Genomic DNA, 27,297 nt, shown 5'->3' with positions numbered 1-27,297 from the left:
TGATAGGTTTGCTCCAGGGGTAGACTATGTGATGCTTATTGATTGCGGGGAGCCTTCTTGCTACAGAGAGGCTATGATGTGTGAGGATCAACGCAAGTGGGTGTATGCTATGCAATCAGAGATGAGTTCAGTTATGAAGAATAAGACTTGGGACTTGGTTTCTTTGCCACATGGAAAGAAAGCATTGCCATGTAAATGGGTCTACAAAATGAAGGTCACAGGTGATGATGTGCCTAGGTACAAGGCCCGTTTGGTTGCTAAAGGGTTCAAGCAAGAGAAGGGTGTGGACTTTGATGAGATATTCTCTCCGGTTGTGAAGATGACCACACTTAGATGCATCCTTGGACTAGTGGCAGTAGAGGATATGGAGCTTATGCAAATGGATGTCAAGACAGCTTTCTTGCATGGGGATTTGCATGAGGAAATTTACATGGTGCAGCTGGAAGGCTTTGAAGAAAAGGGCAAAGAGCATTTAGTTTGCAAGCTAAAGAAGAGTCTCTATGGTCTTAAGCAAGCACCTAGAGAATGGTATCAGAAGTTTGATGCTTTCATTCGGTCCCAGGGTTTTAGAAGGAGTGAAATCGATCACTGCCTCTACACTAAAAGGGCTAAGGATAGTAGCCTGATAATCTTGGCACTATATGTGGATGATATGCTATTGGCTAGCAAGAATACTTATGAGCTAGATGCATTAAAGGCCAAGTTGCATGAGGCCTTTGATATGAAGGATTTGGGATTTGTAGGTCATATTCTTGGTATGCGCATCACGCGTGATCGGAGTAGGAAACTCCTTTGGCTTTCACAAAAAGAGTATGTTACAAAAGTATTGCAGCGTTTCAATATGGAGGGGGGGAAGGCAGTGAGTACTCCATTGCCTCCATATGTGAAACTGAGTCACACAGATAGTCCCAAATGAGATGAGGAAAGGGCCATGATGGCCAAGGTTCCTTATGCATCAGCAGTTGGGAGTATTATGTATGCTATGATAGCTACTAGACCAGACATTGCATTTGCAGTGGGAGTTGTTAGCCGATATATGGCTAATCCAGGAAAGAGGCATTGGGAGGCAGTTAAGTGCATCATGAGGTACATGAAGGGTACCAAGGAGATGTGCATTTGCTTTGGTAAAGGAGACATGCGTGTACTTGGGTACACAGATTCAGACTATGCAGGGCATGTGGATAGTAGGAGATCCACTTCTGGTTATGTGTTCACCTTTGCAGGTGGTGCAGTGTCGTGGATGTCTCGCGCACAGAAGTGCGTTGCTTTGTCTACCACAGAGGCTGAGTATGTTTCAGCCACAGAGGGTTGCAAGGAGGCTATATGGCTTGATCGGCTAGTGGGAGATTTGGGGATTCATACAGGTGTACCGACATTGCATAGTGATTCCATGAGTGCTATTCAGCTAGCACAGAATCCGGTCTTTCATGCAAAGACCAAACACATTGAGGTCAGGTACCATTTCATCAGAGAGGTACTTGAGGACAAGCGCATAGAGCTTGTCAAGGTTCATACAGATGATAACCCTGCAGATATGCTGACGAAGAGTCTACCTAGTCAGCGGTTTGAGTATTGTCATGTATTGATGGGCATTGGATAGTATGCTCACTGGTTGTTCTCCCTTAATAAAGGCACATTGTCCTTTAAGTGGGAGGTTGTGGGGTCAAAGGTCACTGTGCCTTAACCCCAGTTATGTACAATACTCAAACACATATATAAATGAATGAAAAAAGAAGATTAGGGTGGTTCTGCACCCACCAAAACCTGTGTGGCTCTCTGTCTCTCTCTCTCCTTCTTCCATTCTTGCTTCCGTTGAGAGCACTCTCATGGAGAACCCGCAACTGGGGTGGACGATGATCTCCCAAATGCTCCGTTATTCTTTATAGAACTAATATAGAAATGGGCTCAAGAGGTTGGTCATTTCTTGGTCAATGGGTTTCCATAGAATAGGGCTCTTAATAAGGACAGGGCTTGAAAACTCATCAAAGATGCAACACCATCGCAATTAATAACCAAACAACTATACCAAATCGGTAAGGATGGAAAAACTTTCTACTATGTCTGTGAGGATAAATTTGTAGAGGTGTTGAAAGAAAACCCTTCGGGCATTGTAAGAGGACACTTCATAGGGGAGCTCATGGCTCGTAAAGTGCTAAGTCTATGGTGTTCCACTCTCTTTGTAGACACCACCAAATTTGCCAAGCACTACAACCCTTGCTAGCAAATGTCCATACCTCATAAGCAAGACTATATGCCTCTTATAGGGGTTCTCACCGACCAACCTTTTGAGAAGTGGTGCATTGATTTCATAGGACCTATCGGTCTAGCAGAGCAAAAGGGACACCAGCCTAATCTATTATTGTAGCTACCAATTACTTCACAAAGTGGGTAGAATCCAAGGCTCCTAGGAAAGCCAACACACTAGCGATGCCAATATGAGAATGTTATATCACTCTTTGGTCTCCCACTCAAAATCGTGAGTGACTGTGGAACCCAATTAACAAGTCATATTCTAATGAGTGAGTTCCTAATTGTTCACATAAAATCTAGCCCATACTATCCCAGAGCGAATGGCCAAGCTGAGAGCTCTAATAAACCTCTGTGCTTAACAATGTCCTATAGGTAGAGGCCAACTAGAATGACTGGGAGCACAAAATCACCATAGTACTATGCGCATATCTCATAGCTACAAAGTTGCAACCAACTGCATAACCTTTAGCCTTGCATTTGGGGTAGAATCAGTAATACCCATGGAATTTATAGTTCCAAGCCTAACACAGGCAGTCAAAGATAGACCATGAGAAGAGGCCATCCTGAGAGGCATATAAAGCTTGAGAAGCTTGACAAAACGAGGCTAAGAGCGGTGTACTACATCAAAGTAAAAAAACTTTGTCGAAAAAGGTGGTTTGACAGAAACCTAAAAAACAATGACCTTAAGGGAGGTGACCTTGCACTATTGTATAGCATGAGGAAAGCTTAAATACTATAGAATCAGTGCATATCAGGTTGTGAACGGTCATGCCACATTGAGACCCTTGATGGAGTTGAAATGGATGGCTTCCTTAACGGGAGTAAACTTAAATGTTATCATGGCACTGGTTGTTTTTTTTTGGCTTGGCAAGCTCTCATATCAATTTGCAAGGTAGTAGTAGAAGGGCTAGATGCTGTTGAAGATCTTGACTATTGCCCCTACTAGCTTTCTAGTGGACTTTTAGCTATGCAAGGAGACAATTTGCTCCACTGAAGCCATTGTGGACCTTGGGGAAAGTCAAAACCTGATTTCCCAAGAGGTATGCAACCAACTCTAATTTTTTGTGAGCCCACCCCTATCATTTTACAAGTGTTAAATGGTCAAAGAACACCGGCCATGGAATATGTGGAAGTACCAATCTCAGTAAATGACCATAATGTTGCAACAAGTAGATGCTATGTGATGCCATGGATGAAGAGCTAATCCTTGTCAGGACCTGGTGTTGGGTCATCAATTGTCAAATTTACTGGTGAACAAACAGTGTCCTTGACAAGCGGTGGTCACACCTCTATGATCTCAATTGGTTTGGGAGTCTCAGAGTCAAAGTTCTCCCTAATCTACAAGTCCAACAAAGTACCCACCTAGGTTGGCAAGCAATCTAGAGATCAGCAAGGTACATGCTTCACCATCTACCCTCACCACAGTTATTACACCAGGTGGAAAAGCTAGTACCATGATGGTGCCTTCATCCTTTAAGGATGTCACTACTACCAATGCACTCATAAGAAAGACAAGGATGCCATCAATCATTATACCCACCACATTGATGGTCCCACCCTCCAAGTGAGGAGAAAGGACACCACTGGCTCCCCAAAGCTACTCCCCAAGACAATGCTCTCCAACATCTAGCAAGAGAACTTCATCATGCAGCTTTGCTTCCCCCTTACTTCCCATGTGAAATTTGGTGCAAGCGACTAAATAAAGGAAACCCCAAAGAAGGAGACATGCAATGAGGCCCAAGAAGCAAAGGCATCACCCAAGGTGGATCCCTAAGAAATTATTAGAAGCTCAAGGCTACTATGAAGGCAATGCATATATTTGGGTACCCAGAACTTGCCACATAGCTACTATGCCTTCCATTGACCCCCCCAAAGCCACAAGGCAATCTTCAAATTCATTGAGTGGCATGGCAATAATAGTCCCACAAGAACCTGCCTCGGACCTCGAGTCATATTCCGATGAGAGACGTAGCCTTAATTGTGGTAAGCAAACATAGTGCATGCATGTGTGAAAGGAACATGTATTATCATGGTTGGGGTAATGAAGGCTTTCTCCTTCATTAAGATTTGAAGGGTTTAGGAGGAGTTTAAGGGTTAGAGGGAGGTCAAGGTTTAGAAGGAGGTTCCAAGGTTTGGAGAGAGGTTCCAGAGCTTAGAAGAGGTTCAAGGGTTAGAAGGAGGATCCAAGGTTCAGGGTGGAGTACATGGTGGAGAACTCGTCTCCCTCATAGATCATGGAGGTTAAGGGTTGAGGAACTAAGGATTTAGGGGGAGCATAAGAGTGGGAGAGGAAGAAGATATAAGAGCATGGAGGGAAAGGAGAGAGAGAAGAAGGGAGGAGGAAGAGGAGGGAGGAGGAGGAGGAGGAGGAGGAGGAGGAGGAGGAGGAGAAGGGAGGAGGGAGGAGTAGGAGGGAGGAGGAGGAGGAGAAGGAGAAGGCAAGAGGAGAGGGAGAGGATGGGTTGCAAGGTTGGAGGAAAGGGGAGGAGTTGCAAGGTTAGGACATGCTTTTAGATGTGGAGTGCAAGGAAGCATAGACACTTGAAAGAATTGCTTAGAATACCAAAGTAGAGCTCAACACAATGCTATCCATAACAAGTTATGGCTCGAGAAGAGTTTAGGGTTTAACCCTAAACCTAAACTCATTTCCCATAAAAACCCACTCCACCCCCTCATTCTTCATCTTTCACATTGTGCCTCCATCCTCCTCTTCATTCCGAGCCCTACGCAAGACACTCTTCCCTCTCCATTGATCAACCACCTTACTCCCATCCTCACATCGTAAGTGACTTCGAGCCCATCTCGTAGTGATTACCTAGCCATCCACCCAGTGTCCATTATTCTTCAACAATCCCATTACATCGAGAAAGGAGAGCGTTCAAGTGACCACCTCTTCCTCCTTTGGATTTCGTCCATCAAGTTTTTTTTTCTTCTCTTTTTCTTTCCCCCTCCAATTTTCACCTCCACCTCCCCCTCTCCCCCCTCCCCCTCCACTCCACCCCACCCTCCCCACCCCCCCCCACCCCACCCCCTCCCCTCCCTCCACCACCCCCCCCCCTCCCACCCCCCCTCCCCCCTCCCCCTCCCCCCTCCCCCTCCATCTCCCCACCCCTCCCCCCTCCATCTCCACCACCCCCTTTCCCCCCCTCCTCCCCCCTCCATCTCCACCACCCCCTTCCCCCTCCCCCCTCCCCCTCCATCTCCACCACCCCCTCCCCACTCCCCTCCCCCCTCCAGCTCCACCACCCCCTTTCCCCCACCGCCCCCTCTCTCCCACCTCCCCCACCCTTCCCCCCCGCCACCCCACACCCACCCCTCCATCTCCCACCACATCCCCTCCCTCTCTCCCCCTCTTCCCCCTCCCCCTCCTCTCCACCACCCCCTTTCCCCCCCCTCTCTCTCTTTCGTTCTCTCTCTTTACCTCCCCTTCTCTCTTTGTTTCCCTCTCTTTCTCTCTCTTTACCTCCCCCCCCCCCCCCTCTCTCTCTCTCTCTCTCTCTCTCTCTCTCTCTCTTTCCCTCCCCTTCTCTCTCTCTCTCTCTCTCTCTCTCTCTCTCTCTCTCTCTCTCTCTCTTTCTCTCTCTCACTCTCTCTCTCTCTTTCTTTTTTCTCTCTCTCACTCACTCTCTCTCTCTCTCTCTCTCTCTCTCTCTCTCTCTCTCTCTCTCTCTCTCTCTCTCTCTCTCTCTCCCCCCCACCCCCCTTTCTCTCTCTCTCTCTTCTCTCTCTATCCTTTTTTTCCCCCCTCTCCCTCTCTCTCTAACTCCCACCCCCCTCTCCCTCTTTGCTCTCCCTCTCCCCTCACCACCTACTGCTCGACTCGCCACCCAACCCCGCCCGCCACCCCACCCCTCACCGTGCCCCACCTGCCACTCCCCCCACAATGCCACCCCTCCTCTCACCCCTCGTCCCCTTTCCTCTCACCCTTGCCCACCTCTCCTCTCACCCCCCACCCTCTCCCCCTTGCCCCCTCTCTCACCCCCGCTCGCCGCCATGCCCCCCTCTCCTCTCACCCCTCACCCCCTCCCCTCTCACCCCCTGCCCGTCCGCCCACCCCCCTCTCCTCTGTAAGAAAATAAATACAACGTCTGTGGTCAACAGATAATAGGATCTCGTATGCAAGAGAGAAAAGCAGATAGTATGGAGAATCAAAATTTTGATTATTATAAAACTGATACAATAGATGGCACTGCCTCCCAGCCGTGCGCTCCTGTGTGAGGAGCTTCAATGGCATGCTAGAAACAATAGAGGACAGAGGCTGGATGTTAAGGAATCAGGGTTGCTGTAGCCAATGATGAATATGGGCTTCACAAGCTTGCTCTTATATAGCCACCAGTTGTAGTCGGTTAGACCAATTGGGAGATCAACCCAGTCCGCCCAAAACAATCGACTGAAGGTCGATCCTGAAGTAGGCCACCGACCACATGTTAGAACCGTGGTGCAGAATAGAGCAACTAACCTACAGTCTCCGTTCGGCCCAGAGCCATGCGGGATCATTTGGGACTCCAAATGGGCCCCGTAACTCGAGAGTGGGCTGCCCCGAGAAATGCTTCGTCTACCCTCAGTGCGGTCAGCAGTCATGGGATGCCTTCCCACACTTGCATGTAGCCTAGTTGGTAGTGTGCCAACTCTATCTGAATCCCTTCCAGCCATCAAGCACACATGGCTCCCATCTAGTGTCCAAACCAAGACCTATCGGATAATCGAGCTACTCAAATGCCTTCTCCTCATATGGGGGGCTTACAAGTAGAGTTAGCTGGTTCTTGCGTAATTACATGAGAGTGGAGCATTGATATCTAACACCCCCCCTCAATGTCCACCCGCAAGTGAACTTACTTTTTTGGCCCAATGCCAAGTCGATGAAGATGCCTCTCCAGCAAGTCTCTTCCAAGAGCCTTCGTGAAGATGTCCGCAGCATTCTCTGTAGTCGGACAGTACACCAAGTCGACCTCTCCATCCATGATGAGCTCGTGTACAAAGTGATATTGAATCTCAATGTGTTTTGTGCAAGCGTGGAACATAGGGTTCTTTGCAATTGCCATGCAACTCTGATTGTCACATGATAACTGTGTAGGCTTGTTCTGCACTTGCACACATGTCCCCTAAAATCCTCCTCAACCACACTGCCTCATAAGAAGAAAAACATGCTGATTTGTACTCAGCCTCGGTAGAAGAAAGAGCAACTGTGGGTTGCTTCTTGCTGACCCATGACACAACTCCAGATCCAAGTGAGAAACAATAACTTGACACTGATCTCCTGTTGTCCACGTGTCTTGCCCAATCCGAGTCACAGAATCCGGTCAAGGTGTTCCCCTTGGTATAGGTGATGCCATAATCAAGTGATGTATTTTAGCACCTGCATCCCTGCCCTCCAATGGTTCTCCTGGGGCTTATTGGAAAACCTGCTTAGTATGCCAGTCACAAAGCTGATGTTTGACTGCGTGTTGCACAAGTAAATCAAACTGCCCACAAGCCTTCTGTACTTTGCTTCGTCCACCAATGGTGATGAATCCTCGTTTGAGATCTTCACGTCAACCTCCATAAGGGTGCCAACTGTCTTGCATTCAGCCATGCCAAATGCCTTCAGTATCTCTCCAGCATACTTTAGCTATGAAATGAAGATCTGTTTTGGCTCTTCAATCCCCAAACAGAAATGCATCAATCTGAGGTCTGTCATTCCAAACTCTCTTCCTAGCAACTGCTTTGTCTGCGAGATCTTCTATTCATGGTTCCCTGTGATGACAATGTCGTCCACATAAAGGACCACAATCATACACCTGCCTCCTTCTCTGTAGATATACAAATTTGCATCAGATGGGCTCCTCCTGAACCTGTTTTGCAGAAAGTAGGCATCAATCCGCTGGTACCACGCTCATGGGGCCTATTTTACCTCGTAAAGTGCCTTCTTTAATTTACAGACTTTACCTTCTGAATTGGGTATCACAAAACCTGGTGGTTGTTCCATGTATACCTCCTCCTTGAGATCGCCATTCAGAAAGGCGGATTTTACATCCATCTGAAACATGGGCCAACTTCCCTGTGCTGCTAAAGCCAAAACACTGCGAATTGTGGTTAGTCGAGCTATGGGAGCAAAGGTATCCTGATAATCAAAACCATGTACTTGTGTGAATCCTTTTGCCATGAGCCGAGCCTTGTACTTATCCAAATGCCATCGGACTTGTACTTGGTCTTGTACACCCACTTGGAGCTGATTACCTTGTGTTTTGGTGGTTGATCCACAAGGTCCCAAGTGTTGTTCTTCATTATGGAGCCATACTCTGACTGCATAGCCTCCATCCACCTATCATCACCCTGTGCTTCTTCAAGACACTTGGGTTCTTCAGCATGGATCACCTCTGTCATCAAAGCGTAGTTGACCAAGTGTTCATGCGCCCTTCTTTGCTCCTCTAATCTCTTGGACTGGCAGTGTTCAAATGGTTCCTCCTCAATGGTTGGAGGTTCTTTGCCATCCAAAAGCTGCTTTACCCACTTCGGGAATGGCTGTTGCTATTGTGGTTTTGCAGGCTCTTCTTCCTTTTCTTTATCTTGAATCCTCCCAAGCATCGTTGGAGGAGTTCGGTCTACTATTGGTGGTTATACTGGATGGATATCCTGGTCCTAGTTGTCTAGGAAGGAAGCATCCTCCTCTAATTGATGCGGCTATTCTGAGAAGACCACATCGTGACTTACTACTACCTTCTTGGTAACAGGGTTATAGAGACGGTAACCCTTTGCCTCTTCACTGTAGCCCAAGAAAATACATTTTCGGCTCTTTGGTTCCCATTTGGTCCTGTTAGCATCAGGGACATGCACAAAACAGTCACATCCAAAAACTCTGAAATGTGTAGCTGAAGGTTTCTTACTATAAAAGGCCTGCAGTGGAGTCATCCCATTCACAGCCTTCATGTAGCTACGATTCAGAATGTGAATTGCCGTGTTACATGCTTCAGCCCAAAAAGTCTTTGGCAAATCTTTCCCTTTCATCATACTCCTACCCATTTCGTAGATGATGTGCATCTTGCGCTCTACTACTCCATTTGCCTGTGGTGTATGTGGCGGGGGTTTCTGCCTCTTGATCCTGTGACTTTTGCAGGAACTTTCGAATTCACTTGATGTGAACTCACCACCTCTGTCTGATCTCAACTTCTTCACCTTCCTCCCCGTTTCTTTCTTGACCGTTACATGCCATTCTTTGAACTTACTAAAAGCCTCATCTTTAGTCTCCAGGAAGTACATCCATATCCTTCTACTGTAGTCATCGATCAGTGTCATGAAGTAGTAGGAACCACCCAAAGCTTCCGTCTCCATCTTTCCACAAAGGTTCCGTCTCCATCTTTAGTCTCCAGGAAGTACATCCATATCCTTCTACTGTAGTCATCGATCAGTGTCATAAAGTAGTAGGAACCACCCAAAGCTTCTGTCTCCATCTTTGAACTTACTAAAAGCCTCATCTTTAGTCTCCAGGAAGTACATCCATATCCTTCTACTGTAGTCATCGATCAGTGTCATGAAGTAGTAGGAACCACCCAAAGCTTCCGTCTCCATCTTTCCACAAAGGTCCATGTGAATGAGCTCTAGAGGAGCCTTTGCCTTGTTGGCCTCTTTAGGAAAGGGCTGCCGATGCTGCTTGCCCATCATGCAAGCTTCACATACATCGGGCGGATCTGTAATTTCTGGTAGGTCTGCAATCATTCCACTTTTATGCATCTCCTTTAAAGAACTAAGGTTTAGATGACCTACCTATCATGCCATAGCTTAGTGTTGCTCACATCAGCTCGAGCACTGAAAGCTGAGAGTTCGTAGATGTTGTTGCATCGTGTACCTTTACCAATGACCTTCCCTTGAAGATCCAAAATCTGTGCACCATTCTTATCAAATTGAACTTTGAGGTCCCGATCCGTGATCGCAGAAACAAACAACAAGTTCCTCTTGATATCTGGCACATAAAGAACATTGGACAACTATTTTACAACTCCATCTGACTTGAGAGCAATCATACCTTTTCCTTTTGCTAGACATTTTGCATCATTGCCGACTGCTACTAGGATGTCATTCCCTATCGGATGTAGAGAGGTATACCAATCCTTCTGACTGGTCATGTGGTGCGCTGCACCACTATCAAGAATCCAAGGTTCATCCGTGGGTACATGAACTGCCTCCGTGCAAATCTCCTCAATTGCTACGAACAGCTCTATTGACACTGCCTACACACTGTTGTTGGACTCTTTCTTTACTCCATTCTTCTCATCTACAATCTTCTTCCGGCTTTCATTGTGCTTGTGCCCTGCCTTGTTGCAATAGAAGCACTTGATCTTCTTCTTTCTCTTTTTATCATTAGAAGAAGATGGGTTACTAGAGTCCTTACCCTTACCTTTCTTTGATCCAGCCCAGAAAGATGAATCTTCTCCAGTCCTCATCTTTTGATGCATTTCGTCCTCTAGAAGCATCCTCTAGAAGCATTGCACTGAAATCCTCAAAGTTGAGGGGTGGATTTCTGTTCTGCGTATTCAGCACCGTAACAAGACCGTCGTACATTGGTGGGAGAATCCGTATGCACCTTCGTGCTAGATTCTCATTGGTGATGGTGATGCCAATTGCAGTCATCTGATCGCACAAATTTTCCCCCTGGTGATGAACTTCTCTGCCATTTCAGACTCAGACAATTTCTCGTTCACGAGTTGAGTCTCTAGATTCTAAATCCACGTCTGATTCGTGGTCTCATACTGATTTTTCAAGACCGTCCATGCCTCCTCTGCTGTGGTGACATGTTGAATTAACGCCATGACAGAATCACTTACACTGCAGACAATAGAACACAGTGCATCTGCATTTTTTCTTATCCACGCAAAAATCTCATCTGTAGTTGGTACTATCTGTTGTGCTGCATTGGCTGGATTCGGGAACTGGCTTCATGTCCACCCTAGTAGCAGTATCCCAAAGCTCGTATGCGCTTAGGATGGTCTTCATCTTGAACTTCCAGAGTGGATAGTTAGAGCCATCCAACTTTTCGCTTTTGCTGAATGGTGGGATTCGCAGTCTTGTGGGCTGGGCCATCACTCACAATGTGCTTGCAAACAAAAACACACTACCAAATCTTCTTACTAGAGCCCAAGCTCTGATACCATGTAAGAAAATAACACAACGTCTATGCTCAACAGATAACAGGATCTCGTATGCAAGAGAGAAAAGCAGATAGTATGGAGAATCAAAAATTTGATTATTGTAAAACTGATACAATAGATGGCACTGCTTCCCAGTTGTGTGCTCCTGTGTGAGAAGCTTCGATGGTGTGCTAGAAACAGTAGAGGATGGAGGCTGGATGCTAAGGAATCAGGGTTGCTGTAGCCAATGATAATATGGGCTTCACGGGCTTGCTCTTATATAGCCACTAGTTGTAGTCAATTAGACCCAATTGGGAGACGGACCCAGTCTGCCCCAAACGGTCGACTGGAGGTCAGTCCCGAAATAGGCCACCGACCACATGTTAGAACCGTGGCGCAGAATAGAGCAACTAACCTATGGTCTCTGTTTAGAGCCATCCGAGATCATCTGGGACTCCAAACGGGCCTCGCAACCTGAGAGTGGGCTGCCCCAAGAAATGCTCCGTGTAGCCTCAGTGCTGTCAGCAGTCATGGGATGCCTTCCCACACTTGCATGTAGCCTAGTTGGCAGTGTGCCAACTCTATCTGAAGCCGTCTAGCCATCAGGCCACACATGGCCCCCATTCGGTGTCCAAACCAGGATCTACCAGATAACCGAGCTACTCAAATGCCTTCTCCTCATATGGGGGGCTTACAAGTAGAGTTAGCTGGTTCCCACGTAGTTACACGTTGTCAGCCTCTGCATCGAGGTCGATATCCCCATCATTTTCATGATGGTGTCCAGCCCTGTTGGGTCGTGGAAGAGTTAAAGGGAGTGGTTGAATCTCAAGGGGGGATTCAGGGTAGAGGATTGGCGGGGGCAATTGTTGCAGTGGAGTTATACATCGATGTGGTGAGCGTTGGAGTTAAAGGCATTGGTCGAAACATAGCTGCATGCAGATTGGGCGAGATTTGCCAAGGGTGTCTCTGCCACAAGTGCGAGTGTGGATGTATTGTTGTTGGGAGGGTTAGAGTGGTGTTAGTGTGTGTAGGGACCATCGTATTAATAATGTGCCTAATATTGTCCTACGTATGTAGGGAACTGTGTCGATGCAGACGGATTGTTAATCGGAGGTCACGGCGTGAGGATATGAGCGAATACATGTGGAACAAGGCCCACACAGGGGCGTGAATGAGCAAGTGCTAGGGATGCTGAAATGGTGTGCAATGGGTTGGAAAAATACCCCGTAGCATGATGTTTTCGTGTGTGAAATTTGGGTTCAAACAGGGTTCAGTTTGGGTTCCAAGTGGATGAGTTAGTAGGGGTTAAAGAAGGGGTAAAAGTTGTTTTTTTTTTTGGGGAGGGGGGTCCTAAGGGTGGTGTGAATGGACTTTAGGTCCAACTGAAGGGTGGGAACCAAGTCAATCTAGTGAGGTTAACTAACCTATATCCTCCCAGTTATTTTAACTGGGAGGTTTGACTAACTACAGTTAGTTACTAACTTAAGAGTTAGTTTAACCTAACGGATAATGGTAGTTAACTAACCCAACTAACCTAAGTAACTAACCAACTAACCTAACTAAAGTTAGTTTTAGGTTGGGTTAATTTTTTTTTTTATAGTGTGGGGAACGCAGGGGGGTTTGTGAGGGTGGCAGGGGGAGAGGAGAGGGAAGAGGGGACGGGGGTGGAGGGGCGGTGCAGGGGAGGGGAGGGGAGAGGGGAGGGGGCGAGGGGAGACCTCTTCTAAACCCTAGAACCTCCTCCTAACCCTTAAACTCCTCCTAAATCCTACAACCCTCAATGAAGGCGAAATCCTTCATTACCTCAACCATGATGATACACGTTCCTTTTACACATGCATGCACTATGTTTGCTTACCACACTTAAGCCTACATCCCTCATCGGAACATGACTAGAGGTCCTAAGCTACACGTATACTGCAAACGACAACCCCAATATATCTGTAGGTGACAAAAAGCCTCGGAATCCTGCATACTGAGAATACCCAGCTCTCCCTACGAAAGCCATAGGAAAGAGCCAACAAAGGGTTTAGGGGGAGCATAGGAGTGGGAGAGAGAGAAGGTGTAAGAGCATGGGCAGGAAGGGGAGAGAGGAGAAGGGAGGAGTAAGGGAGGAGAAGGGAGGAGGGGGAGGAGAAGGGAGGAGAAGGGGGGAGGAGAAGGGAGGAGGAGTGGGAGAGGAGGGGTTGCAAGGTTAAAGGAGAGGGGAGGAGGAGTTGCAAGGTTAGGACATGCTTTTGGATGTGTAGTGCAAGGAAGCATGGACACTTAGAGACAATTGCTTGGAATACCAAAGTAAAACTCAACACAATGCCCCAAAGAGTGTGGGCTTCATTCCATTATGGGGTATTTCTACAAGTTGGAGAGCTTTTCTCTTTGCATGTAGGAATTGTAAGACATTCTCTCTCTACATGTAAAACTTGCATCTAGAAGTTGCATGTAGGAGGTGCATGTTGCATGTAGAAATTACATGTAGGACTTGCATGTAGAACATGTGCATGTAGGAGTTGCATGTACAAGCTACATGTAGGAATCATATGTAGAACTTGCATGTAGAACATGCATGTAGGAGTTGCATGTTGGAGATGCATGTTGAGGATTCCTAAGAGAGATTATTCCTTCACTTCGCTACTCTCCACACACATTTTGTGCTATCTACATTCAAGTTTCTATCTTGAGTTATTCTTGAGATGGAGACATCTCTATCCTTCTCCATAGGAAGAGAGAGAGTCTCCGAGAACTTCTACTCCTACAAGCTAGATTGACCTAGCAGCTCCTAAAAGCAACTTCATTAACTAAATTCCCAACGACTTCATCAACCATTCTCTATTTAGTTTTTGTTTTTGCTACTATAATTACTAGTTTGTGACTTGAAGCCTTCAAGTCTCTATGGAAGGCTCCTTGATGCTCAAGGCAATGGGTTTGTCATAAGACATCATCAATAACTTCAATGGCAGCTTTACAAAGATCACCAAGTGACTGCTAAAGCTAACATCGAGGCCAGACAGCATGACTGTATAGCCAACACACAAGGATTCAACAAGAAAGGCCTACAACCTCAACAATCGTAGGCTACACAGATGCAACATGGCTCTATGCCAATCGACAACAAGCTATAGATGTCAACCTTCATCAAAATGATCTCATCAATAGTGTACAATGACCATAGCACCCACTATGGCACCTCTTCACACAGCCTTCAAAGAAACTTCTCTAAGCTTATGCTAGCCATAATTAACTCAATTTCAGAGACAACTAGCAGCCACAATGCCATGCTCTACTGTGGACTTATCAACTATGCAATGCCCATGCACAGCGACCATGCCAAAAAGCAGTGACCTAATCTCATCAGAACATAGCCATAAACAGCATGGTTGGTTAATTTTGCTACGTGTCCATCTCATCTATAGTGCCACATCACCTTATCTTTCAAACATGTGGCACCTATCTACCATGTTAGTAGCTCTTCCAACTACCAGATTACTCTTGATATGCCACATCATCATTACCAACTCTTTGCCATGTCAACTAGTCAATAACGCCACATTAGGTCGACTGCTGCCACATTAGCCCGATTGCCATCAGCATCCTAGTCAGCTTCCTTGCCATCAAAGTGCCAAGTCATCATCCCTATCATTAAGGCCACATCACTTCCCACCTCAACACTGCCACATGGCACATAGGTACCCTTGGCAGGCAGAGTAATCTCTTCAAAGGCACACTTGGCACCTTCCATGTGCACACAGTTACCACATCACATAGTGCTCCACATGAACACCCTTTTCTAGGCACACTTTTCTTTATTTTGCATGTGAATCCACCTACCACACATCCATTTCATCACCTTTTTCCCCTCTACCTTGACCAAGAGATATATCTTGTTCTAGGAAGAATTTGAGGGTGATTCAAAATGGAAAATCACTTGTTTTTTCATGATCTATGCTCATCACTCATGCATAGATTTTGGCACTTGTATCATACACTTTTACTATGGAAGAGACTGTTGCAAGAAGTAGTATGACCAAGGAGGTCAATCTAGTAGCAATAGAGGGAATTTTGTGGAAGAGAAAATTATCATGATGGACATTCAAGTTGCAATTATTCTGCCCATGAGCCTAACACAGTGTATCTTGCAAGTGAGGATATGCAAAATACTGACACATTATACATTGACATTGATTGTAATGCAACTATCAAGTTGACCATACTAATCAAGATCCTTGGTACATAGATAGCGGGTGCATCATCGGGCATGATGAGAAAGCATCAGGAATGGTTCATAGAGATGAAACCATTAGAAGGACCGAAGAATGTTATCTACACTATAGATAACACACCAAATCCAATTCAAGGGAAAGTAGGGGGAGGTAACCACAGGAGAGAAGGTGGAGGTGAACATATGGAGATGGAGAGAGGGGGAGGCAATTGGTCTGACTGAGGGAAAGGAGAGAGGAAGAACAAAGAGAGGGGAAAGATAGGAGCAAGGAGGGAATAAGAAAGGAAGGTAGGGTTTTACTACACCTCCCTAGCTTTGCCAATCAATCCTTAATTTTTTGCTAGCTTAATTTTGTGGAGCATTTAATCTTAGGTTAATTTTCCATCATGGCAACACGATAACAAATTTCAATTTTTTCTTTGCTAGGGGGACATAACCAACATTTGACTACTTGTTTCTCTATGTTTTAACTTCTTCAAACGTCTCCTCGACTATCGAGCTCCCGACTAGCCCAAGATTGCCTAACTATTTAAACCCCCTACCTTGCCGTAGCTCCATCTTGGTTGCTTACTCGTTGGTACCATACTATTGCTACTCCATCAAACATAGCCATGTAACTACTACCCACTGCACTACCTTTCGCTCTTCATGAACCACTCCCTATCGTCTCGTTCAGTTATCGCACCGCTCCACCCTTGTTGGCGGTTGTTTAGTGCTCCGTTGAGCTCCATACTGGTTTTGGCTCACAGCCGTTCAAGTCTACTTGTAGTTAAACAACTCTAGAAGGCCTGCTTAGAATTTTGTGTGTGTGTGCCTTTGCCCCAGTAGGATACAACACACTAGTAGATCATCACCTAGTGTGATGACTCACTATCTACTTGAAAGGGAAAGAAGTATCTATAAGTCCAATTTAAGGATTGAGAGAGAAGAAGGGAGGGAGAAGTTTAAGTAAGGGTTTAAGAATAAAAGCAAAGGACATTAGAATGAGGGTTGAATGATAGTAATGCTAGGGAAGAAGGGAGAGTGGGAAAGGGAGGACGTGGGCTAGAAGTTGAAAAACATTTTGGGCTAGAAGAGATTTTGAAGGAGTGAAAATGGAATGGTTAGTGGGAGAGACAGTATAGCTCAAGCGAGAGTCAAAGGGCAAAAGAGCTGTAATGACTTAAATGTACTATGTGCAACTCTCCAAAGTTAGGGAAAACATGACTGTGTGTGAAGACTTGACAAAATCTCATTTCGTAGTGAAATGATAACAATTTTGGTACTGGATATAAATGAAAAAATTTCGTGAAACATTACAAAAGAAACTAGAGGTGTACAATTAGCAAAAGGATTGTATAATGCATGACTATACAAATAAGTATTGCTCTGATAAGTCATAGCAAGGATCATTTTTATTGAAGAGGGGAGTTTGCATACCTACCACCATTTAACAGAAAAACATGGTGAGAGCCAGCTTGAGCTTAGTTGGGAAGACAATTGTTATAAACACCCCTCACCTGTTATTGGGGTTACAATAAAAATTACCGCTTAACTACACTACACACTTATAAAGCTATAAAGATTAAGAAGAGGAGAGTGCAAGACAATTTTAGGTTAGGGAAAAATTATATAATTTTTTTGAAAAGAGTAAAGGAAGAACAATGATAAAGAATAATAGATTAGAGGTGTATTTGTAACGGGAGAGAGTATGTGAAGAGGAGAAAAAGAAATATATTATAAGTGAAAAAAGTAAAAGGAGTATGACTTTTAAGAAAGAAGAAAGAATTTTAAGAAATTCAAAGGAAATTAAGACAGGAATTTAAGAATTAAAAGAAAGAATTGTAAGAATTTTAAAGAAGTAAGAATTTTAAAGAATAAATTTTGAGAATTTCAAAGAAGTAAAAATTTTAAAGAACAAATTTAAAGAAGAATTTCTTTTAAAATGATTTTTTTTTTTAAAGGGGGGGACTAAACAATTAAAAATTAGAGGAAAGAATTTTAAGAGGTTTTAAGGAAAGAATTTCAAAGAAAGAAGAAAGACAGTTAAAGAAATATTTTTTTGAGGAAAAGAGAGGAGGGAAGGGGGGGGGGGCCGGGGGGGTATTTAAAAGGGAAAGGATAATATAAATACTTTGTAAAGAAACCCAAGAAAGGTTGAGGGGTTTAAAAAATTAAAATTTCAAAAATCGGGATTAATTAAAAAAATTAACAATGACCAAACTAAGGATTACTAATAAATAGTAGGAAAAGCATAAATAAAAGGAGGAAAGTATTAAAAAGGGAAATAAAATAAGAAGAAAAAGGAGAAGAAAGGACTTGTGAGTCCATGGAGACATGGGTGGGACGACGTGACACGGAGTTTGAGGAAGCCAAGGATGGCCAGAGGTACAAGTTGTGCAAGCGAGGTCATCAAAGGACGACGACGTCATGGTTTAGGCAAGAGAGGGGGGGCACGAAACTTAAGACATTGGCCGTGGGAGGCAAGGCAATGGCACGACAATCGAGGAAGCCCAACAAACCAAGAGGAAGGAAGATAATTAAAAGGAATGTTGAGTAAGAAGGGTAAGAAGAGTCTTTTAGCCCCGAATAACATTATGTTTTTCTCCTTAGAGAAGGGAGAGCAACAATGTTAACCTACACCAACTAGCTATGGATCTGATGCCCGTGATGTTTCACTTCCACTATTTTTATCCCTCTCTTCATTTATCCTCTCCATGTATCCCCTCTGTGTGTGTGTGTGTGTGTGTAATCTCTCCCTTTCTTTTTCCACCCTCTCTCTCTCTCTCTCTCTCTCTCTCAACCACCTCATCCTCTTTCTTCTTCTTTTCCCCCTCTCTTCATTTCTCTCTCTAATATCACCCAAATTTCTCTTGTTCTCCCTTCATTTTCCCTAATTTCTCTTAATTTGCCCCCCTTTTTTTCTCCTTTTTCCTATTTACTCTCAAATTTCTTCATTTTTTCTAATTATTCACTTAGTTCTCCTCTCCCTAATTTAACCATATTCTTAACTTGTCCCTTAACTACACCGCCTAATAACCTAACTCTCTACCTAAGTACCCCTCTTCCTTCCTCCCCTCCCCCCTCACTACTCGTTTCTCTACGTTTTAGCTCCTTCAAACATCTCCTCGACTGAAGTTGGATTTAGACTATTTGGTATTTTTATTATTGGTGTAAAATGGTTTAGAACTATCCACAACGGTCCCAATGCTACATTCAAGAAAGACAATAGTGGTTTTGTTGCCATGAATTGCACTAAACTCTGGACCACAGAAAGTTTTACTTTTGTTATTCCCGAACAATGTGAACATGTACGTATGTCTTTGTTTCAACATGCATATGTTCATACTTACGTGTAAATCAATATGAATAATGGCATCTTAATCTTGAACACAAGTGGCCTTTCAACTGGATCGCTCTGATCCAAGATGGTGGTATGTGGTCCAAGTTGCTTCTTGAAGTAAACCAACTTTCAGAGATAAGGATGTGGATACAGAGATGCCAATGGATCCAGTTGATCCCCATGCATGCATGCATGCACGCACACACACGAGTCCACATCAGGACCCACATGCTCATTGTGCATGTATGCATGTGTACACACACGTGCATGTGCAAGATGCATGCGCATGTGCACATGCACATGCATGCACATACTTCATATTTTATTCAAAAGTCGTGTGTAAATAAACTTGAGATTAACTGCATTTTTAGTAAGGGGAGATAAAATATATACGAGTGTAAAATAATATTAACTGCATTTTTAGTAAGGGGAGATAAAATATATACGAGTGTAAAATAATATGCATCAGGGTAATTCTATCCTTTGTGTGTATCTCCAATGGAAATTATCATATCCACATCAAACGTCATTTGGATGGCTGGGTATGCATATTTTCTTCACATGATATTAGAAAATATGCATTCAGCTAATTCTACCTTACCTGTTGTCGAAGATGGATATGAGATTTTTCAAGGGCCTTGATCTACCCACTTTGCATGGTTGAATCATGCATGATTGATAAAAAATAAGAATGGAGCTTTTTCTATCCTACTTACGTGTCTCTAATGGGTATGATACTTTTCAAGGGCCTTAATTTTAACTACTTTAAGGCTCATGAAAATGATCATAGCCATCGAATATTATTTTCATGGTTGGGCATCCATTTCTTCACCTTGTTTGATCTTGGGCAAGCCTTGTGATTAATTGGTCGAAGATGTTGGTGAATTGAAAGCCATTTAGGGCAAAATGGTGGAAGGTATATAATGAGAAATAAAGACAACGTAATTGGCATTGGGGAAGAATCAAAAGCCCAATTGTGGAAAAGTCGAGATGCATGGGTGCTCCAACAGGCACCACCTCAGAGGTAGCTAGGTTGGTAGGGGGTGTAGTTAAGGGACTAGTTTAGAATGGGATTAGATTAGGGAGAGGAAAACTAATTGAATAATTAGGAAAAATAAAGAAATTTGAGAGAGAATAGGAAAAAGGGAAAATTTTAAGAGAAATTAGCAAAAAATGAAGGGAGAACAAGAGAAATTTGGGTGATACTAGAGAGAGAGAAGAAGAGAGAGGGAAAAGAAGAAGAAAGAGCATGAGGTGATTGAGAGAGAGAGAGAGAGAGAGAGAGGGGGGGGGGGGGATAAGAGGGCAAGGTAATTAAAGGAAAGAAAGTGTGCGTGCGTACGCTTGCGCATGTGCATGTGTGGCATACTTGGACAAGGAGAAATTCACTCATGATTAGGAAAAATAGAGATCTTGTAGAATAATCCAACTTCATTTGAGATCCCATTTTAGTTGAGAGGAGACCTTTCAAGAGGAAGTATGTTCTCAAAGGAAGGAAGATGTAAAAGCATAGTTGAAATACAGCCTTCTCATAGTAGACATACATATTCACAACTGAAGTAGGTTAACTTCGAAAATCAAAATATATGTAGAAACTTCCAACACCAATTTTCCTTCAGTCTCAAGCGCATATACAAGAAACCTCAAGGTTAGGAAAGCTGATCTAAATATATTGCCTCTGCAATATTTTGTCTTGGAACTTGCAAGGCATTTGGTCCTCTATTACGTAAAAAGTTTGGGACACTGAAGTCAACAATACTGGAAACTAAATTAATGATTAGTGGAAGTTAAAAGAAATAGTCAAAATGGCAAGTCTCAAGTAATGAAAAGAAATAGTGGAAATCTAGGTTAACACAGAGGAAATGAGAAAAATCTTAATTGTGTAAAGTAGGGCGTCTTTAAAAATAAGGAATGAAAAAATTGACCCTATTAAGGACTACTTGGAACATGAATACTTGCCAGAACCTGAACCATAGGGTTTTATAATAATTAAATTCTATAATGTGAATCTTCATCCTATAGAAACCACAATGCTCTTCTACATCATGCTTAGGATGACATGTTAAGCCAAAAAATTAGCCATTATAGTCTCATGGAATAAGTAGGGAAAGAGAGACTTTACGCCGCAGAAGATCTTAATACATGTAATATTGAAAATTCCCCTTATTGCAAGACGCATGATAGCTTTCAAGCTGTTTCTACTCAAATCACAGCTCATTCAAGAACACTGAAAATGAGCTCCAAATGCTCCTTTACAACGAGAGAAACCTCTCCAAGCCCGATTACCTTAATGCCGCTGGTGTATAGTTGTAGAATGCATGTTTTTAAGTTAAACAGCTCAACCGCTACTAAGGAGCCAGTGGTACAAAATGGCTTTACATGAATCGAAGAGGACACTTGCCTTGATTGATGCCTTATTATGAACAAGGCCTAAAATGAAGGCCTTGTACAATATGCCTCCAAAAGGTTTCTACATTTGAAAGCATGTAAAAATTCAGCTTGTACAATCCCACTTCAATTGAGGTAAAAGATTCATATTCTACTAGTCCGCGGTGAAAGGTGGGGCACTCTTCTACACTACTTCAGGATAATTTGCCAGCCAAAGCATCTCTTCACCATAGCTGGAATCTCTATAGAAATGATACACAAGAAGGTTGAGAAGATAGTGTACCATCAATGGCAGAAAATAAATGTGAAACAATCAAAATCTTTGTGGACACTTTTTTTGGCTTGCTTTAGAACATGTGTTTTGGCTTTGCTTCCTTGCTACAAGTTACTTCAATTTTTGATTCACGATTTCCGTGTATATCTCCATAGAACAGCACCAAGAACAAGTGCTCCTGCAGCCACTAAAACCACCTGTACATGGCACAAAAATCTTTAATATTCTTTTTCTTTTAAAGAAAAAATTTTAACTCATGCAGGCAGCAGGAAACCTGCAACCAAAATTCCCTTTGTGCTCCCTCTCTCTCTCTCCCCCACTCCCCCACCTCCACCAAGTACACACACACACACACAAAAGAAGAAGAGAGAGAATTTGACCATAGCTGCCATCGATCACACAATGCTCCAAAGGAAGACCCTGTCCACATCTCCAAACCTTATTTTTTTAATAATCTAAACAGCTTTAATCATAAAGTGAAGAATGGGTAACAGATGCAGGAGGAAAGTGCATTAAAAACATTGAATGCAATCCCTTAGGTGTTGAAGCAACTGTAAAGAAACATGGAATGCAGCATGCCAGCTCTCACATCCATAAACAAAAAACAAAGATATATAACAATAACTCGGGTTCAAATATTAAAACTCCAACATAAATTTTATTTGGACTTCAGGATTAGCCTATTTTCTTATTTATTCTGAGCTGTTAGTTATATAAATATTTACCGTTTGAGGTCCAATTCAACTTCCTCCTTGCATTCATAGATCTCCTCTCCAATGGATACCATGGTGTTGTCCATTTTCCTTTTAATATACTGATCAGTATGTGCCAATGAATGAAGAATACCTACTACTTGAAAGGTGAATGGAGACTCGCCACTTGAACAGTGAAACTGTCTCTCTCCAGGCCCCGTGTCACAAGGGCGTGAGTTTATACTTGTTGTAGGGCAGGACCCTAGAAAACTAAGGGGCAAGTCCACGGGGTGTGGATGTGCAAGTTTTTCCCCTAGGGAATTATGCCTTGGGGGGAAATGAGAGGTTTAGGCCCAAGAGGGGTCAAAGAACCTTAGAGGTTATTGGTTGGGTCTTAAAAAGGTCCCACTAGAGGGGACAAGGGGCAATTGAGGGGGAGCGGGGGGCAAGGGGCAATCGAAGGGGGGGATGCCAAGTGGCATTTCCTCATGCCTTGGATCATTGAAAGGTCTTGGAGCTGGTAATGTTGACAAGGCAGTAGAGAAAGGAGAGGCACAGGATCCTTCGTGAAAAAGTGGCGAGCTGGTGGTACAGCTTCACGGGCTGTACGGTCTGAACACAATCTTTGGCTAGAGCAGGACATCTTCGTGGTTGTACCGTACGACTATGTGCGGAACAGCCGTACGATGTACTTACGGAGCTGTGAGCAGGTCGTGGGCAAGAATACGTATATAGGTTGGTAAGTGGACTAGTCACGGTCTCCAAGGCTGCTGAGAGTTGAGGTCTTGGGCTGTTTGTACGGCAGTAGTGAAGGAGTTGTGGGTTGTTTGTACAATGGCTAAGGAGTCTCCCAGGTTGTTAGCTCCATTGATAGAGGTCTTAGCTGCTCACAAGCCCAAGTTCACAGGCCATGAATTGCTCTGGAAGGGGCTGGTTATATTCCATCGTTTCTTTCTCTCTTGGACTTCGCTATTGTACGGTCAGGTTATGCTGAAGTACAGGCATGATAATGCATCATTGAGACTGACTGGGTTGCATTAGCTCGTGGATGAGCTTGGTTTGAGCTCTGGGCTGGTTACAAGTTCACTCATGCTTAACAGTGATTGCATTGGTCTTTGAACTATGTTTGGAGAGGTCTAGTCGGCAGAGAGGTCCACTCTGGATTTTTGCAGTTCAAATTCATGCTTCTGAAGTTTGTGGGCAGGCCAGTGATGCTCTCACCCATTGCTTAGGTATCTCACTGAGGCAGTAGACACCTGTGGCAGTTTGGGGAGTTGTGTGACCACGCTTGGGCTGCTAGCAACAACTCCAGGTTCTTATGCAGGTGTTAGCACTGATGTAGATGCCTGTTGTCACTGGGGTGTGAGAGCGAGGCCTAGCAGGGCCAGTGTTTGGGAGAAATATGTTTTTGGTTTCTCTAGGAGATAGATCACATGTAGGCAGTGGTTGCTAGGCTAATGGCACATCATGGGTACACGGGAATCCATGCGTGAGATGGAAAGTATCCCTAGAACCCATAGAGGGATGGTACGGGTGTGACTGCCATAGTGTTTGCTGTGTTGTGATGCCAGTTCTCTTATGGGAAACAAGTTGAAGTATCAGGATATTTGCTGCCTATAGAGTGAGAGACTCTAGGTAGTGGCAGCTTGGATAGTTGAGAAAGCTTACGTATACTTCCTTTCTCTGCATTGAAGAGATGGATGGCTAATTGGGCACTGGTGATAGATATGGGAAACTGTGTGGCCAAGTGTGGTTACTAGTGACAGTTCCGAGCTGTGTGCAAGCTTCTTGGATTAGGGATGAAGACCTACTGTCAGGAGTGGTGAGAGCAGTGAACAGTAAGGGGGTATGTGGATGCCCAATGGGATGCGGAATGCCCCAGATGTAAGAAGGAATGTATCCTTTATGTAACCTGGAATTCTGGGTCTCTCACTTAATTAAAGAAATGCCAAAAGGGGCGCCAAGATTTGGGGCCAATCCGCGTCTCTGTCTTGGTGCAAGGGCACTCTGGCTCCCAATCTGATAGTTGTATATTTGTTGAATTGTTATTGTAACAGTCTTGGCTGGTTACTTGTTAGTTTTACTGCCCTTTGATTTATTGAAGGTCGGTTTCACCCCAACCCTTAATGTGAAGGATCTTCTCCCTCTACGAGGATCCCTTTAATGTGATGTCTCCTTTTCACGTAGGTTTCCTTACCCTTTTGTAGCATATCTTAACTTGAAACTTTTCTTGTGCCCTGTGAAATGCACTGTGCCTCTAGTGCATTTCACAAGTTTCTAAATGGTCAGACCAACAAAAGAAAATGCACGAAAATATTTAAAACACCACAATCTTTTTGGATGCTGCTTTTGGCCAAGCAATATACATCAAAGGTTGCTCTCTCAGCAACTCCACCATGCAAGCATCTTACCCCATCACATATAACAGTCAGCATTAAATTGCTACAGCCAAGAATCTGGTCTTTCACACAAAGACCAAGCTGTTGTGAAAGCCGTCATGTGGGGATTTTAAAATGTCTACATTGAGGCAGGTTTGACAGTGTCTGCAAGAACAAGAAAGGATCATTCATGAATGATGATATACCACAAAAGGGCAAGGAAGCAGGGGCAGCAGGCCTAGGCATAAGATAAAGGGGTACAAAGTGAAGCTCAGAGAGGGCAAATAAGGTTGAGTTCTGATGGCTAAAACATTTTCAAATTCATCAAATAATTTATCGCATAATGCTGACAATCCCCTCCCCAGTTCTGTAGTTTGTGAAGAGTTTGACAAGATTGCAAATCTTGTTATCTTTGGCAGACGTCAAAATTATAACATTGGCTGATTGATTTTCTTTACCAAGTATTTCTTTCCATTTTGACTAGTTAAACTAGTCTTGGAAGGCACATTGGCAACATGCTCTCCTGCCAAACTTTTGCAAAATTGTGGTATTTCATAGGTCAAAATACCATACTCCCAAACATACTCGCCCAAATGCTAAAACCCCTACTAGCCCCTCCAAGAAGCAACAAACACATACCATTTTCAAAAATGTGATGCTGGTAAAGAGTTATCTACATTCATATCACTGTAATACAGGCTACAGGCTACAAACCACAAAAGAGGGATTGAGTCAAATACTGAATACAAAACTTTAAGCTCCCAATTGCACATAGGGCAGAAAGGTTTGCTGATAATATGTAACAAAAATTAAAATAAGACCCCAAAAAGTGGGGTCTTCAAATACAAAATGGATGGTACAGCCATCTACATCTCTTTAGTTCTACCTGCTGCTAATACGTGTATGCAGAGGAGTCACTTCTACGTCTCAGCACAGATCTTACCAAGTTTTTGTGGCTCACTCTAATTAAAAAATGGCAAGTGTATTGGATCTAATTACAAGATTGGGTTCAGGCAATGAGAAGAGGAGGAAAAATTTTATCTTTCGACCCCACATGCAGAGACAATAATGTATGGACAATATTCTTTATGTATGGTAAATCATTTCTAGGGAGGATGTAAAAGTTGCTTATGTACTAGTAGTGTTTTCACTAGATTGCTATATATATATATATATATAATACATACATACATTTATATATATATTCATAACTCTAAATCTATATATTAAATTATTTAAGTGTTTATCTAAAAAATTAAAACTGTAGATGAAAAAGTAAACCTATATATAAATAAGGCACTCTTAACCAAAAACTCCACTTATCCACACTAACCTAGTCAGAAAATCCTGTTACCAGGCAAATCCAATGACAAATTCTACTAATCCACTTTTGTCGGGACATAAATCTAGGAAACGTGCCAATAGGACTACGTAAAAATTTATGGACAATGAGCACAAGGTAACTAAAGTTGCCGCATCAGAGCTGAAGTAAAGATTTTTGTTACAGTTACACGAACAATGGGGAAAGAGATGAGAAATATGTTGTTGAATACATTGGTAAATTCTCTATAGGTTAGATGCTCTGCAATGCAAGACACGTCCTCAAGTAGAATGAGACTACAGCGGCGACGACATTCACCACTCTGTCTGGTTCATCTAGTGGTGTAATGGTATGAATCATTGAAAACCATGCATTTCTATAATATGATATTGTTCATGTTCCATGAGCCTTATTTGGGCCTAATTGTCTTGTGTAGGTGCCATCTGCATCAAAGTATGGAGGTGTATTTGTTGATATGCACGCTGCTCCAGCACCTATTTGTTGGAAGGTAACCCTCATGGGGAGGCATCCATTGCCCTAACATTACTATGTTGCACGTGATTGGCTGGGTGGCGTAAGACGAGTTGTTTGATTGGACCATGCAATCAAAGAGTATATGATTGGCTCACTACTGCATGGTTTACTATGTGGCACTAGATCTTCATGAAGTGGTCGTGGTCGAGTCGGTTGGCAGCTCTCAAAGATTCCAGCTCCTATGAACACGGATGAACAAGTCTCTCTTGCTTCTTTTTGTCAGCCTGCGCAGGCCTAGTGTGTGTGTATCTCTCTCTAAGATGTCGCCCTTCTCTTGTGAGCTCCAACGAGGTTAGTACACCTGAGGAGACAGCTATGGCGGTTCTCTTTGTGTTAGTCTAGTGTGTCAATAGAGCCCCTTGTAGAAGTCGTTTTCTCATCTATCTAACCTGCCACATGGCCAGTAGGCATGAGCAAAAGATCTTCTAGTCGCGTGACTTCCTTAGCTATAGAAGGTGTCGAGCTGGTCGTTCCTAACGCTCAATTTTGGGTTGCAAGCCGTGTTAAGTTATTTCAAGATATCAGAGAAAGCTGTGAATACTGTTGTACTGGTTAATGTGTGGAGTGGTTGCGTGTTGCATGCTATCATTTCATGTCGTTAGCTTGCATCTCTGATTTCCAACATGGTATCAGAGCTAGCTTGAAGGTAGTCGATGCTTTGAAGGTGTAGACGATGTGCATGTTGAAGAACCCGAGTTACAAGGTGCCCTTAAGTCTCACGAAGTGCAAAAGTAGAAGGTTCAGAAGAGTCGGGACATCGCTCGAAGTGCTAGCAGAGGCTTGTTTCCAAGTACAGCTGAATCCCTTGAGGTTTGGAGATG

General features: G+C 43.7%; 1 protein-coding gene across 3 annotated transcripts in view; it reads right to left on the bottom strand.

Annotated features, from left to right (window-relative positions):
* Positions 1-21,016: 21,016 nt before the first annotated feature.
* LOC147882622 (Insulinase (Peptidase family M16) protein) overlaps positions 21,017-27,297 on the bottom strand; it is a 59,985-nt gene continuing 53,704 nt past the window's right edge. For 2 of the 3 annotated variants that reach the window (XM_087400355.1, XM_087400357.1), the window contains exon 22: positions 21,017-21,748. In XM_087400355.1, coding sequence (XP_087256481.1) covers positions 21,680-21,748 — 69 coding nt within the window. In that variant the 3' untranslated portion in view covers positions 21,017-21,679. The remainder of the gene's footprint in view (positions 21,749-27,297) is intronic. The other variant, XM_087400356.1, reaches the window with a different exon arrangement.

Source organism: Dipteris shenzhenensis, chromosome 29 (genome assembly GCF_047967505.1).
Source record: "Dipteris shenzhenensis isolate YYH24624 ecotype China chromosome 29, Dip_SZ_1.0, whole genome shotgun sequence".
NCBI lineage: Eukaryota > Viridiplantae > Streptophyta > Polypodiopsida > Gleicheniales > Dipteridaceae > Dipteris > Dipteris shenzhenensis.
This window is presented reverse-complemented; position numbering and strand designations above follow the sequence as displayed.